The sequence below is a fragment of the Cherax quadricarinatus genome, chromosome 50 (assembly GCF_038502225.1).
Source record: "Cherax quadricarinatus isolate ZL_2023a chromosome 50, ASM3850222v1, whole genome shotgun sequence".
Lineage (NCBI taxonomy): Eukaryota > Metazoa > Arthropoda > Malacostraca > Decapoda > Parastacidae > Cherax > Cherax quadricarinatus.
Genome location: NC_091341.1, coordinates 16,498,771 through 16,511,965, shown reverse-complemented (window position 1 = coordinate 16,511,965; position 13,195 = coordinate 16,498,771). Strand labels below are relative to the sequence as shown.

General features: G+C 44.2%; 1 protein-coding gene across 1 annotated transcript; it reads right to left on the bottom strand.

Moving 5' to 3' along the window:
• Positions 1 to 5,532: 5,532 nt before the first annotated feature.
• LOC128695280 (uncharacterized) lies at positions 5,533 to 11,434 on the bottom strand. Its single transcript, XM_053785787.2, has 2 exons — positions 11,300 to 11,434; positions 5,533 to 8,696 (listed from the first exon to the last, which is right to left on the bottom strand). Exons 1-2 carry the CDS (start codon positions 11,354 to 11,356, stop codon positions 7,056 to 7,058), a joined length of 1,698 nt encoding a protein of 565 aa, XP_053641762.1. The 5' UTR covers positions 11,357 to 11,434; the 3' UTR covers positions 5,533 to 7,055.
• Positions 11,435 to 13,195: the final 1,761 nt, after the last annotated feature.

Here is a 13,195-nt window from a genome sequence, read left to right as displayed (position 1 = left end):
CGCTCAACGCTATTCGTCCGAGACGCGTCTAATGTGCGGCCTGAGCCAGCCTCACATGTTCCGCCGGTGGCATTGTTTACCAGCCAGCCTCCGCGGTAACATCCAAGCATACAATCGGAACATTTCGTATTATTACAGTGTTTTTGGTGATTTTATCTGCAAAATAAGTGACCATGGGCCCCAAGAAAGCTTCTAGTGCCAACCCTGTGGTAAAAAGGGTGAGAAATATTATCGAAATACTGTGGTACCATGGTCAACTGCTGATGCTGCTGCTGCTGTAGCACTGTCAGCTGCTGCTGTAGTACCGTCTGCTGCTGCTGTAGCACCGTCTGCTGCTGCTGTAGCACTGTCTGCTGCTGCTGTAGCACTGTCAGCTGCTGCTGCTGCTGTAGCACCATCTGCTGCTGCTGCTGTACCACCGTCAGCTGCTGCTGCTGCTGTAGTACTGTCTGCTGCTGCTGTAGCACTGCTGCTGCTGTAGCACTGTCAGCTGCTGCTGCTGCTGTAGCACCGTCTGCTGCTGCTGCTGTACCACTGTCAGCTGCTGCTGCTGTAGTACTGTCTGCTGCTGCTGTAGCACTGTCAGCTGCTGCTGTAGCACCGTCTGCTGCTGCTGCTGTAGCACTGTCAGCTGCTGCTGTAGCACTGTCAGCTGCTGCTGTAGCACTGTCAGCTGCTGCTGTAGCACCGTCTGCTGCTGCTGCTGTACCACCATCAGCTGCTGCTGTAGTTCCGTCTGCTGCTGCTGTAGCACCGTCTGCTGCTGCTGTAGCACCGTCTGCTGCTGCTGTAGCACTGTCAGCTGCTGCTGTAGCACTGTCTGCTGCTGCTGTAGCACTTGTCAGCTGCTGCTGTAGCACTGTCTGCTGCTGCTGTAGCACTGTCTGCTGCTGCTGTAGCACTGTCAGCTGCTGCTGTAGCACTGTCAGCTGCTGCTGCTGCTGCTGTAGCACTGTCAGCTGCTGCTGCTGCTGCTGTAGCACTGTCAGCTGCTGCTGCTGCTGCTGTAGCACTGTCAGCTGCTGCTGCTGTAGCACTGTCAGCTGCTGCTGCTGGAGCACTGTCAGCTGCTGCTGCTGTAGCACTGTCAGCTGCTGTAGCACTGTCAGCTGCTGCTGCTGTAGCACTGTCAGCTGCTGCTGCTGTAGCACTGTCAGCTGCTGCTGCTGCTGTACCACCATCAGCTGCTGCTGCTGTAGTACCGTCTGCTGCTGCTGTAGCACCATCTGCTGCTGCTGTAGCACTGTCAGCTGCTGCTGTAGCACTGCTGCTGCTGTAGCACTGTCAGCTGTTGCTGCTGCTGTAGCACCGTCTGCTGCTGCTGCTGTACCACCGTCAGCTGCTGCTGTAGCACCGTCTGCTGCTGCTGTAGCACTGTCAGCTGCTGCTGTAGCACTGTCAGCTGCTGCTGTAGCACCGTCTGCTGCTGCTGCTGCTGTACCACCATCAGCTGCTGCTGTAGTTCCGTCTGCTGCTGCTGTAGCACCGTCTGCTGCTGCTGTAGCACTTGTCAGCTGCTGCTGTAGCACTGTCTGCTGCTGCTGCTGCTGTAGCACTGTCAGCTGCTGCTGCTGTAGCACTGCTGCTGCTGCTGCTGTAGCACTGTCAGCTGCTGCTGCTGCTGCTGTAGCACTGTCAGCTGCTGCTGCTGCTGCTGTAGCACTGTCAGCTGCTGCTGCTGCTGCTGTAGCACTGTCAGCTGCTGCTGCTGCTGCTGCTGTAGCACTGTCAGCTGCTGCTGCTGCTGCTGTAGCACTGTCAGCTGCTGCTGCTGTAGCACTGTTAGCTGCTGCTGCTGCTGCTGTAGCACTGTCAGCTGCTGCTGCTGTAGCACTGTCAGCTGCTGCTGCTGTAGCATGTCAGCTGCTGCTGCTGCTGTACCACTGTCAGCTGCTGCTGCTGCTGCTGTAGTACTGTCTGCTGCTGCTGTACCACCGTCTGCTGCTGCTGTAGCACTGTCAGCTGCTGCTGTAGCACTGTCAGCTGCTGCTGCTGCTGCTGTAGCACTGTTTGCTGCTGCTGCTGTAGCACCGTCAGCTGCTGCTGCTACTGTACCACCGTCAGCTGCTGCTGCTGCTGTAGTACCATCTGCTGCTGCTGTAGCACCGTCTGCTGCTGCTGTAGCACTGTCAGCTGCTGCTGTAGCACTGTCAGCTGCTGCTGCTGCTGTAGCACCGTTGTTGGTGTGGCTTATTGAGAATACCAAGAAACAATTAACCCCAGACGGTTAGCCACCCAGGATAACCCATAAAAGTCAGTGTCATCGAAGACTGTCTAACTTATTTCCATTGGGGTCCTTAATCTTGTCTCCCAGGATGCAACCCACACCAGTCGACTAACACCCAGGTGAACAGGGAAAAATGCCTGGAACTAGTGCTCATATTGGTGAATTTAAAGCCAGCAAAGGTTGGTTTGAGAGATTTAAGAATCGTAGTGGCATACACAGTGTGATAAGGCCTGTTCTGGAAGAAAATACCAAACAGGACCTACAGTACTCAGGAGGAAAAGGCACTCCCAGGACACAGTGTCTCATCAGTCATTGCTGCATCTTCAATAAAGGTAAGTGTCATTTATTCTTCATTTAGTAGAGTAGTACATGCACAATATATATTGTGCATGTACTACTCTACTATTGTGCATGTATCCTTCTCTTTGTGTGTAGGAAAATGTATATTTCATGTGGCAAAATTTTTTTTTTCATACTTTTGGGTGTCTTGCACGGATTAATTTGATTTCCATTATTTCTTATGGGGAAAATTAATTCGCATAACGATAATTTCGCATAACAATGAGCTCTCAGGAACGGATTAATATTGTTATGCGGGGGTCCACTGTAGTTATATTTCCATCAGCCTTGGGCCAGGAAGCTTCTGTTGTTGGGTTCAAAGGTGGGTAGGGATTGATTTTAGAAATTTTTAGCGCTGTATAGCCCTTGTGGTTTAGCACTTCCTTTTTGATAATAATAGAATATTTTGTACTCATACAGCGACTCTGTTCTAACTGACAATGTTAAAAGTACTAATTTAAATTTGGTGAAAAATATGAATGCTTCCAACAGATGGGATGGAGCTGTCACTCTAGAGCTTATGGGTTTAGTGCTTCTCCATGAATGTAATAAGAGCTTGCCTGATCACTAGCAAATTACTAGAGACAACTGCTCTTAAATAGGCCACCTGACTAATCCATCAGTGCTGTATGACTTGCTGCATAATCCTACTGGTTTAGCGCTCCCCGTTGATCATAATATATGACCCTTGTGGGTTTAGTGCTTAGTTTTGATTGTAATAAGTTAAATATGTAAACGATACTCCAGAGACAGTAAACCAAAATAAAAAGGCATGCAACATTCACGTGAACTTGCCCCTCAAGGGAGGTTCCTTGACGCTGGTGAGGGGCTCTTGATCTAAGGAGTTGGATCTGTGCCCCAGTTCCCTGAATCGAGTCTACCTTCCATCCCCCCCTACAAGTGCTGTATAATCCTACGGGTTTAGCACTCCCCCTTGATTATAATAATAATGTCCTTATTGCTTGTGTGGGGCTCTTGATCCAATGAATTTGACTTCCTGTTGCCTCTAGGTAGGTTCCTTAATGCTGGCGAGGGACTCATGATCCCAGGAATCGGATTTGTCCTCCTTTTTGATAGAAACTGATTGACTCCCATTTCCTAGGCACTGTATGAACTCTGCGGGTTTAGTGCTAAGAGACGACGTTTCGGTCGTCGTAAGCTCCTCTCCTCTATGTGCGGGTTATTTGTGTATTGTTCCAGTCACGGTATTGTGCCTTTTTTGTTATATTGATGTCAGCTAGGCCTGTATACCTTGTACAGGTACTTGTAGTAAATAAAGATATTATATTATATTATTATCTTTATTTCCACAAGTACATGTACAAGGTATACAGGTATGTTGAAGTACAGTAAATATAAGCGCTCAAGCCATACCACGGGCGGGATTTGAACCCGCGGTCAGAGAGACTCTCTGACCGCGGGTTCAAATCCCACCCGTGGTATGGTTTGTTTGCAATCGTGTCATTACGATTTCGTGAGTCATAAGCGCTCAAGGAGAACAGTGGACCATTATTATTATTATTATTATTATTATTATTATTATTATTATTATTATTATTATTATTATTATTATTATTATTATTATTATTATTACATACCTTTTCGGTGCTAAAGCTTTATGGATCATACAGGGCGTATGTAATGAGATCTAATGATTGGGACGGTATAGAGTGTTCAGTTGATATCAGAGTATGGAACCATTACCAACTCATCAGGCCGTTGCGATCCTTAGACCCAACCAACACAAGGTGGAGCACTGGCAGTTGATGCTGGGTGAGCATGGAAGTTTCTATGTAATAATGTCGTATATAATGAATACCATGTGTCCCTATGCCGTCCCAAGAGCCCCTCAAGAGAACATGTAGGCCAGGATGAATTACAGCAGTTGGATATGCTGAATGTTGAAGACAGAGTAAAACAACTGAAGCTAAATCATGTTCATAAAATTGCTCACAATGTCCAGAATATCTTGCTGTCAATTTTGTCAAGGTTGGGAACCAAAGCCATGCGCTGTATAATCCTACGGGTTTAGCGCTCCCCCATAATTATAATAATGGGAACCAAAGCAATCATAGTACTAGGGGGAGAGACCACAACTTTGTAGTACCCACAGTCAGTGGCCAGGCGTCAAACACCTTTTATTGTACAGCAATAAAGGAATGGAACAGACTACCCGCACATGTCAAAGCCAGTCATAGCATGAACCAGTTCAAGAAGAGTGCCAAAAGGTGTCTGATGAATGTAGCTACAGAAAGGGAGGGGAATGATTTTCTATTTTTTAGCTAACATACGTGTAAATTTTACCTTATTCCTAGTAATGACCCTCGTATCGTAGATAGTCTTAATGACCTTGGTGTAGTAGATAGTCTTTTTAGTATGATAATAAGATGTTATCTTCATTGTAGAATAATAAGAAAATATTATAACCTTTATATTATAATAATAAGGTAAAAGGACCCCAATGGAAATAAGTCACTCTGTCTGACTTTTTTGGGTTATCCTAGGTTCTCTACACACATGCTGCTATGTATGATAATTCTATGTAACTGTATTTGTGTATACCTGAATAAACTTACTTACTTACTTAAGGGAGGTTCCTTGACTCTGGTGAGGGGTTCTTGATCTAGGGAATTAGAGTTGTGCTCCAGTTACCTGAATTGAGCCTGAATACTTCCCCCCCCCCCCACAAGCGCTGTATAATCCTACGGGTTTAACGTTCCCAATGATAATAATAATATGCCGTCCCAATAACATTTACATATATAACATCTCTTCTGACTTTGGATCTTGGGTTACGTATGCTCTCCTTGGTTGAGATTTAGTGCATTAAATGTTAAAGAAAAGATTTGTTCGGATTTTTAACTCCAGGTGGGGGGGGTATTGTTATCCACCTAGGATAACCCAATAAAGTCAGTGCGTCATAAGGGATTGTCTGTCTTATTTCCACGGGTTATTTTAATATCCCCCAGGATGCCACCCAAACCGATCGACTAACACCCAGGAACCTACTTCTAGGTGAATAGGGACAACACATGTTAGGAAACACTCAGTGCTTACACTCGTTTACTGGAATAAATACAGAAACTTCCCCCGAGTTTATCTTCATCCCCAGCTAGTTAGCACTTCTCTCACAAATATGCAATAATCCTTTCAGTGGAAGATTGATTAATCCTCCTAGTTAAAAAAAACAAAAACAAAGCCAGGTGTATCGGTAAGGGATCCATCCATTATAGAACGATAGTTCGTTCATCCAGCAACACTTACAAATTACTGGATACCGGAGTGTATGGTTGACATTAGTGCAGTGTTTAGAGACCTGAATTTTTATTTGTCCCCTAGTTAGTTTGGGTACAGAATTAGGAGTTCTACCATAGACTCCATACTTACTCTTCATACATTCATAATGATTACCTTCAATTTATCATGTGCTTTATGAACTCTACGAGTTTAGCGCTTCCCATTACTATAATTACTACTACTGGTACTGCTAATAATAATAATTTTACAAGAATAATGGATTTAATTTTAGTAGTGTTGGTATAAGATACATATGCACAATCAAGAAATTTATTGAAGACGTTGTGTCAATGGTTTCAGCTAATAATAGCTGCAAACCACGGTACGGGCGGGGCTTTAACCCGCGGTGAGTCGTAAAACTTCCCGCCCGTACCGTGGTTTGTTTCCAATCGTGTCATTACGATTTCTCGAGTCATAATAGCTGCAACTCAGAAGACAGGTGTATCGCAAGAGTGAAAAGAGTTGGTCGTTGAGCACCTTCCTAGCCTGGGCAGGTCCGGTAGGCCCTCCAGTGCTCATTCAAACGTGTTCTGATTGCAATTTTGGTTGGGTAGAATCAATTTGGCTAAAGCTCCCTGAGTTTTGTGTAGCAGTGTTTGAAATGGAAGTCATAAAGGCTTCCAGTCATCTACTTCTAAGTAAATCACCCTCTGATAAGTAGTTCTGCTCTCTCCCAACTCATAATGTGGCCCTGTATGCTATGGTGTTGGACACCTGCACTGTTCAAATCACGGCTGCAAGTATGTCCAACCCTTCTCACTCTTACAGTACACGGCCCGGCTCACTCGCCTCTCACAAATGATCTCACTACTACCTGTTTTTTTTTTTTTTTCGGGTTTCACCTGACCTCTCTCTCCCGTATTTGGGATTATCCTCATCGCTTCGTTTTGCGTTGTTCAATAAACCAGACCCCTCAAGGAAAGTTCCTTGATGCTGGTGAGGGGCTCTTGATCTAGGGAATTGGATTTGTGCTCGTTCCCTGAATTAAGCCCGAACACATTCCACCCCTCCCACAGGCGCTGTATAATCCTACGGGTTTAGCGCTTCCCTTTGATTATAATAGTAATCAATGATTATTATTATAATCATTATTATTGTAAGCCAGAACAAGTAGGGGTGCTGCGAAATTATGTAATCTTTACAATTTTGCCATTGTGTTTCTTTAGGTAATTATTTTTACATAATGCACATGTTAGCGATAATTTGGAAATCTGAACTGATCCTTGTGATCCAGAACTCTGGTTCCCAAGGGCTCTCGAAATGGGACATTTCGTGAGGCCCGGAGATCGACTGCACCGTCAGTATCTGGCAGAATTTTTTTATATTCCACAGTCCGATCCGCCGCTACCCTCGAGACACCTGGCGTGTGGCCGAGGCCAAAGGGCTTGAGACCTAAGATCTGAGGAGGGTCACTTACTAAGGGAGCAACCGGAGAACGGCTATTTAGTGGTAATGAATGCAAAGGATTTAGTTTTTGCAAGAGAAGAGTCAGGTCTTTGTCGTTTTTCTGCTGTACGAGCCTTCCTTGGTCTTCTGGACGTCGAGGTATGGAGTTTCTAGACTCTAAGTCCTGAAGTAGATTTATTAACTGGAATATATCCTCCATCGACTCTTGCTGATCATCGTTTTGCTCCAACAAAGGAGAAATGCCAAAGCTACTGGATAGTTGGCCCACACCCCGGTTGTAACGTCTGTTATGCCTTGCTAAGCCATTGCCCCGTCTTTCCTGCCCGTTGAGTCCTCTTCGGTAGCCCAGCAGTTCTTGGCCTCTCGGGTCTTGTAACGGTGTACCATGTAACTCTTGGTCATGTAGTTGCGAACCAGGTAGTCCTTGTCCCAGATCCTGAAACTGAGCACCAGGTAGTCCTTGTCCCAGACCCTGAAACTGTGTTCCAGGCAGTCCTTGTCCCAGACCCTGAAACTGTGCTCCAGGCAGTCCTTGTCCCAGACCCTGAAACTGTGTTCCAGGCAGTCCTTGTCCCAGACTCTGAAACTGTGTTCCAGGTAGCCCTTGACCTAGACCCTGAAACTGTGTTCCAGGTAGTCCTTGTCCCAGACCCTGAAACTGTGTTCCAGGTAGCCCTTGATCTAGACCCTGAAACTGTGTTCCAGGTAGTCCTTGACCTAGACCCAGAAACTGTGTTCCAGGTAGCCCTTGTCCCAGACCCTGAAACTGTGTTCCAGGTAGCCCTTGCCCTAGACCCTGAAACTGTGCTCCAGGTAGTCCTTGTCCTAGACCCTGAAACTGTGTTCCAGGTAGTCCTTGACCCACACCCTGAAACTGTGTTCCAGGTAGCCCTTGACCTAGACCCTGAAACTGTGTTCCAGGTAGTCCTTGTCCCAGACCCTGAAACTGTGTTCCAGGTAGCCCTTGACCTAGACCCTGAAACTGTGTTCCAGGTAGTCCTTGACCTAGACCCGGAAACTGTGTTCCAGGTAGCCCTTGTCCCAGACCTTGCAACTGTGTTCCAGGCAGTCCTTGTCCTAGACCTTGCAACTGAGCGCCCGTTAGTCCCTGCCCCAGACCCTGAAACTGTGTTCCGTGTAGGCCTTGTCCTAAACCCTGAAACTGCGTACCTGGCAGTCCGTGTCCTAAGCCTTGCAACTGAGTAGCTGGAAATCCTAGTTCATTCAAGCTCTGTAGAAATGAAAATGGCAGTCCTTGTGTTCCCAGGCCTCCTGCCAAGGATAGTTGTAGCAGAGAGAGGAGAGGGTTGTATCCTGGCAACACCAGCTGATGGTATGGAGAGGCAAGGAAAGGAGAGACTGGCAAGCCAAGTGTAAGGTCCCTCGCACCATGTTGGGTTTTGAAGTCCACATCACTGGTCGAATGCTGTTGGCATGGAAATGTTAGTTAGTTTGCTGTTTAAAACCTATCGACTGCACAAAGGTCATTAATGCCAAAATTCACTGCACATTAATATCAAGAATACTTTAAGTCCCAAAACATGAATTAAGCATTCAGTGTACATACAGTGAGGAATACACATCTCTCTGTATACTCCTGTGTATTTATGAAACTCATGTCAACATATACCGTATAGATCATAGTGTGGTAGGTAAGACACATGGGCAACATTTAGGCAACTTTATTCAGAAACGTTTCGCCTACACAGTAGGCTTCTTCAGTCGAGTACAGAAAGTAGGCGGGAGCAGTAGAGATGTGAAGATGATGTAATCAGTCCATCACCCATGAAGTCGTAGATTTGAGGTTGTCAGTCCCCCAGCCTGGAGAAGTTCTGTTCCAAAGTCTGGAACTAACTGAAGATCAAGCGACAGTGCTGAGACTTAAACATTGTCGAAGGAGAGGTGCAGAGTAGTCCCTCCAGGCTGAGGGACTGACAACCTCAAATCTACGACTTCAAGGGTGATGGACTAATTACATCGTCTTCACATCTCTACTGCTCCTGTCTACTTTCTGTACTCGACTGAAGAAGCCTACTGTGTAGGCGAAACGTTTCGGAATAAAGATGCCTAAATGTTGCCCATGTGTCTTACCTACGAACCTGTCGGTATTGTATACCATTTTGATATTCATTCAGATCATAGTGTGTCTGGTAAGTGCACCAAGTTGTCTTCGTTTTCAAGCTAATCGTCTGGTGCAGATGAGCCTTCACTTCAATTTAATTTTAGATGCCGATCTTGTTAATATCCGAGGCTTTCCGACAGTAGGTTATGTGGTTTCTAGAGTCTACCTAGCTTGATTATACAAGGAAACTGCTTGATACATTATACAACGGCACCGACCTTCCTGTTATATGTGTGCGGTTGCAGGGGGATCGATTCACAGCTGTGCAGTAGTAGTAGTAGTTTACTAGTTGTCAAAGGCATTTGTCGAGTGACACTTAGCGTGCTGTGTGTGTGTGTGTGTGTGTGTGTGTGTGTGTGTGTGTGTGTGTGTGTGTGTGTGTGTGTGTGCGTGTGTGTGTGTGTGTGTGTGTGTGTGTGTGTGTGTGTGTGTGTGTGTGTGTGTGTGTGTGTGTGTGTGTGTGTGTGTGTGTGTGTGTGTGTTACCATTTTGTCCTAGGCACATGTCGATTAGACACTAGGCCTGTTGTATATGAGCACGTGTGTATGTGTGTGTGTGTGTGTTTTAGTGTGTGTGTGTGTGTGTGTGTGTTTTAGTATGTGTGTGTGTGTGTGTTTGTGTGTGTGTGTGTTTGTGTGTGTGTGTGTTTGTGTGTGTGTGTGTGTGTTTGTGTGTGTACTCACCTAGTTGTACTCACCTAGTTGTACTCACCTAGTTGAGGTTGCGGGGGTCGAGTCCGAGCTCCTGGCCCCGCCTCTTCACTGATCGCTACTAGGTCACTCTCCCTTTTAGTGTGTGTGTGTGTGTTTTAGTGTGTTTGTTTTAGTTTGTGTGTGTGTTTTAGTTAATGTGTGTATGTGTGTGTATAGTATAAACCTTGGTAATAAATACCGACAAGTTGGTTTAGAAAGACACGTAAGCAAACACTATGACATGTATATTAGAAAACGTTTCGGTGATCAAGGTCCCAGGACCGAAACGTTTTCTAATAAATATGTCATAGTGTTTGCTTACGTGTCTTTCTAAACCAATGTATGTGTATACTCACCTAGTTGTGGTTGCAGGGGTCGATTCATAGCTCCTGGCCCCGCCTCTTCACGGGCCGCTACTAGGTCACCCTCCCTGCTCCGTGAGCTTTATCATACCTCTGCTTATAGCTATGAATGGATCCTGTCTCCACTACATCGCTTCCCAAACTATTCCACTTCCTGACTACTCTGTGACTGAAGAAATACTTCCTAACATACCTGTAATTCATCTGTGTCTTCAACTTCCAACTGTGCCCCCTTGTTTCTGTGTCCCATCTCTGGAACATTCTGTCTCTGTCCACCTTGTCAATTCCTCTCAGTATTTTATATGTCGTTATCATGTCTCCCCTATCTCTCCTGTCCTCTAGTATCGTCAGGTCGATTTTCCTTAACCTCTCCTCGTAGGACATACCCCTTAGCTCTGGGACTAATCTTGTTGCAAATCTTTGCACTTTCTCTAGTTTCTTTACGTGCTTGGCTGTGTGTGTGTGTGTGTGTGTGTGTGTGTGTGTGTGTGTGTGTGTGTCTTGAAAATTGGAAGTTGATTGGATGAAGCGTTCTCGAGTTTTAAATGAAAACCTTGTAGGGAAAAAAATCAGGCAATCACTTAAGGATTCCCCTTCGGGGATATGTAAAAAAAAAAGATAAACAAATATATGTACACATATTCAGGAGCGTAACGCCCCAGTCTTGCTCAAATTCACTTTAATACAGATTTCCAAGACAACTTTGACCCTGGCTGAATTACTGTTCATATTAAAAGTATTAGTCATACAATTCTGAACATTCATTGAAGTTTGACTGATGTGTAATACATGGACTCATATTAACTAATGAATGTCAAAATGCGAGGCTTTTTTTTTTTTAGACTGTTTTTACCTTCTCAGCAGAAACACTGGCAGCGAATACTAGTAGCACCAATATGGCCGCATTCATCCTGGACTCGAGTGATGGTGTATGTGGCGGAGGCGTCGTGGCGATGGTGAGGACTGCAGACACACTGGAGATGCACGCGGGAGCTGGTTCACAATCCACTTGATATACAGGAAGCTCTAGACGGTAACTTTCTCGGCACGTCTACATAACCTACCATTGTTACTGTCATCGTCGTGCTTCGACACTCACTGGCCCCATATTATTTTTAGTCATGGGGCCACTAAAACCGTAGGGATCCTATAGTGCCTGGGGGAATGCGAGTCATTCAAATTCGATCTATCGTAAGGGAGAGTAGGTCCAGTTCCTTGGATTAAGAGCCTCTCACCGGTGTCAAAAACATCCCTGGAGAGATTAGTAACTCCAGAGTGTCTCCGAGAAGCGAGGGGAGTACATTTGCATATACTTTTACTTTCTCTTATCTTGGTTTATCTAATTCAAGAAAGACTGTGAATCATAAATATATGAAAGCTAAAAGTCTTATTTAGCTGTTATTTCCCACACAAAAGAAAAGGGAGGCAGGGGAGACGGTGGTGAGAAATGTCAGTTTAATTTTTTTCCAAAGCGTAGCACCCCCCCCCCCCCTGCTGTATAACCCTTGTGGTTAAGCGCTTCTTTTTGATTATAATAATAATAATAATGTAGCACCCCCGAACTGCATCTATTCCCAAAAGAAATGAGATAAAACATAAAGGACCTGAATGGGGTGAGCAATACAATAAACTACCGCAAATGACGAGAGGGTGGCCTTGTTGACCAAGATAATAACTTTAGGAGAGAAATATCAGAAAAGGAATAAGAAACGTCAAAAGAATATGAAATAAAGGTTGCGAGGGAATAAAAGACAAACTGTATATATATATATATATATATATATATATATATATATATATATATATATATATATATATATATATGTGTATATATATATATATATATATTATATATATATATATATATATATATATATATATATATATATATATATATATATATATATATATATATATATATATATATATCAGGTCAGCTTACTGTTAGTGATAAAGAAATGTGTATCATTTTTTGCCATTTATTTTCTCTGATTTTCACAAAAGAATAGAAATGAAATTCCAAAATCACAAGATCAAAGTTGCTCGTGACATGGTCCTCAGAGAACTTGGTACATTGAAACTAAATAACTCACCCGACCCTGATGAGCTGTTTTCAAGGGTTCTTAAGTAATGCAAAGAGGAACTTAGCAATGGATCACTACAACTGAGTATTGCACCGGGTACGTGGTAAATGGCAAATGTGATACCTATTTACTACAAGGTGAGAAATGGGTCCCAAGTGTCAAATTCAAAACTATCGGCATAACCTCAATTGTGGGAAAGTTGATGGAATCAATAATTGAGGATGCAATTCGAAGCCAATTTGATAATTGAATCTAAATAGTTTTACAGAGGGGTGTTCTTGCTTGACGAATTTACTAACCTGTTTTTTTTTCTATTAAGGTATTCGCGTAATTGAGAACAGAACTTTGGGCAGCTTTAAATATAGGTTAGACAGGTATATGATGGGGTGTGGGTGAGTGAGTTAGACCTGCTTAACATTGACCAATATGCCTACTGCAATGTTCCTTCATATTTTGTTATTCTTTTAAAATTAAACGAAATATCTTTTATATTCAATTTAAAGCGTATATATATTTCAGTTATATGGACACATTGTACATAGGAGTGTAAAGTGCCTACTAAGTAAGTTTTTACAGTTGCATAAATTATCATACATAGCAGCATATGTATAGATTACTTAGGATAACAAAGGGGAAGTTACAGGTGTTACATTGTTTATGTGATA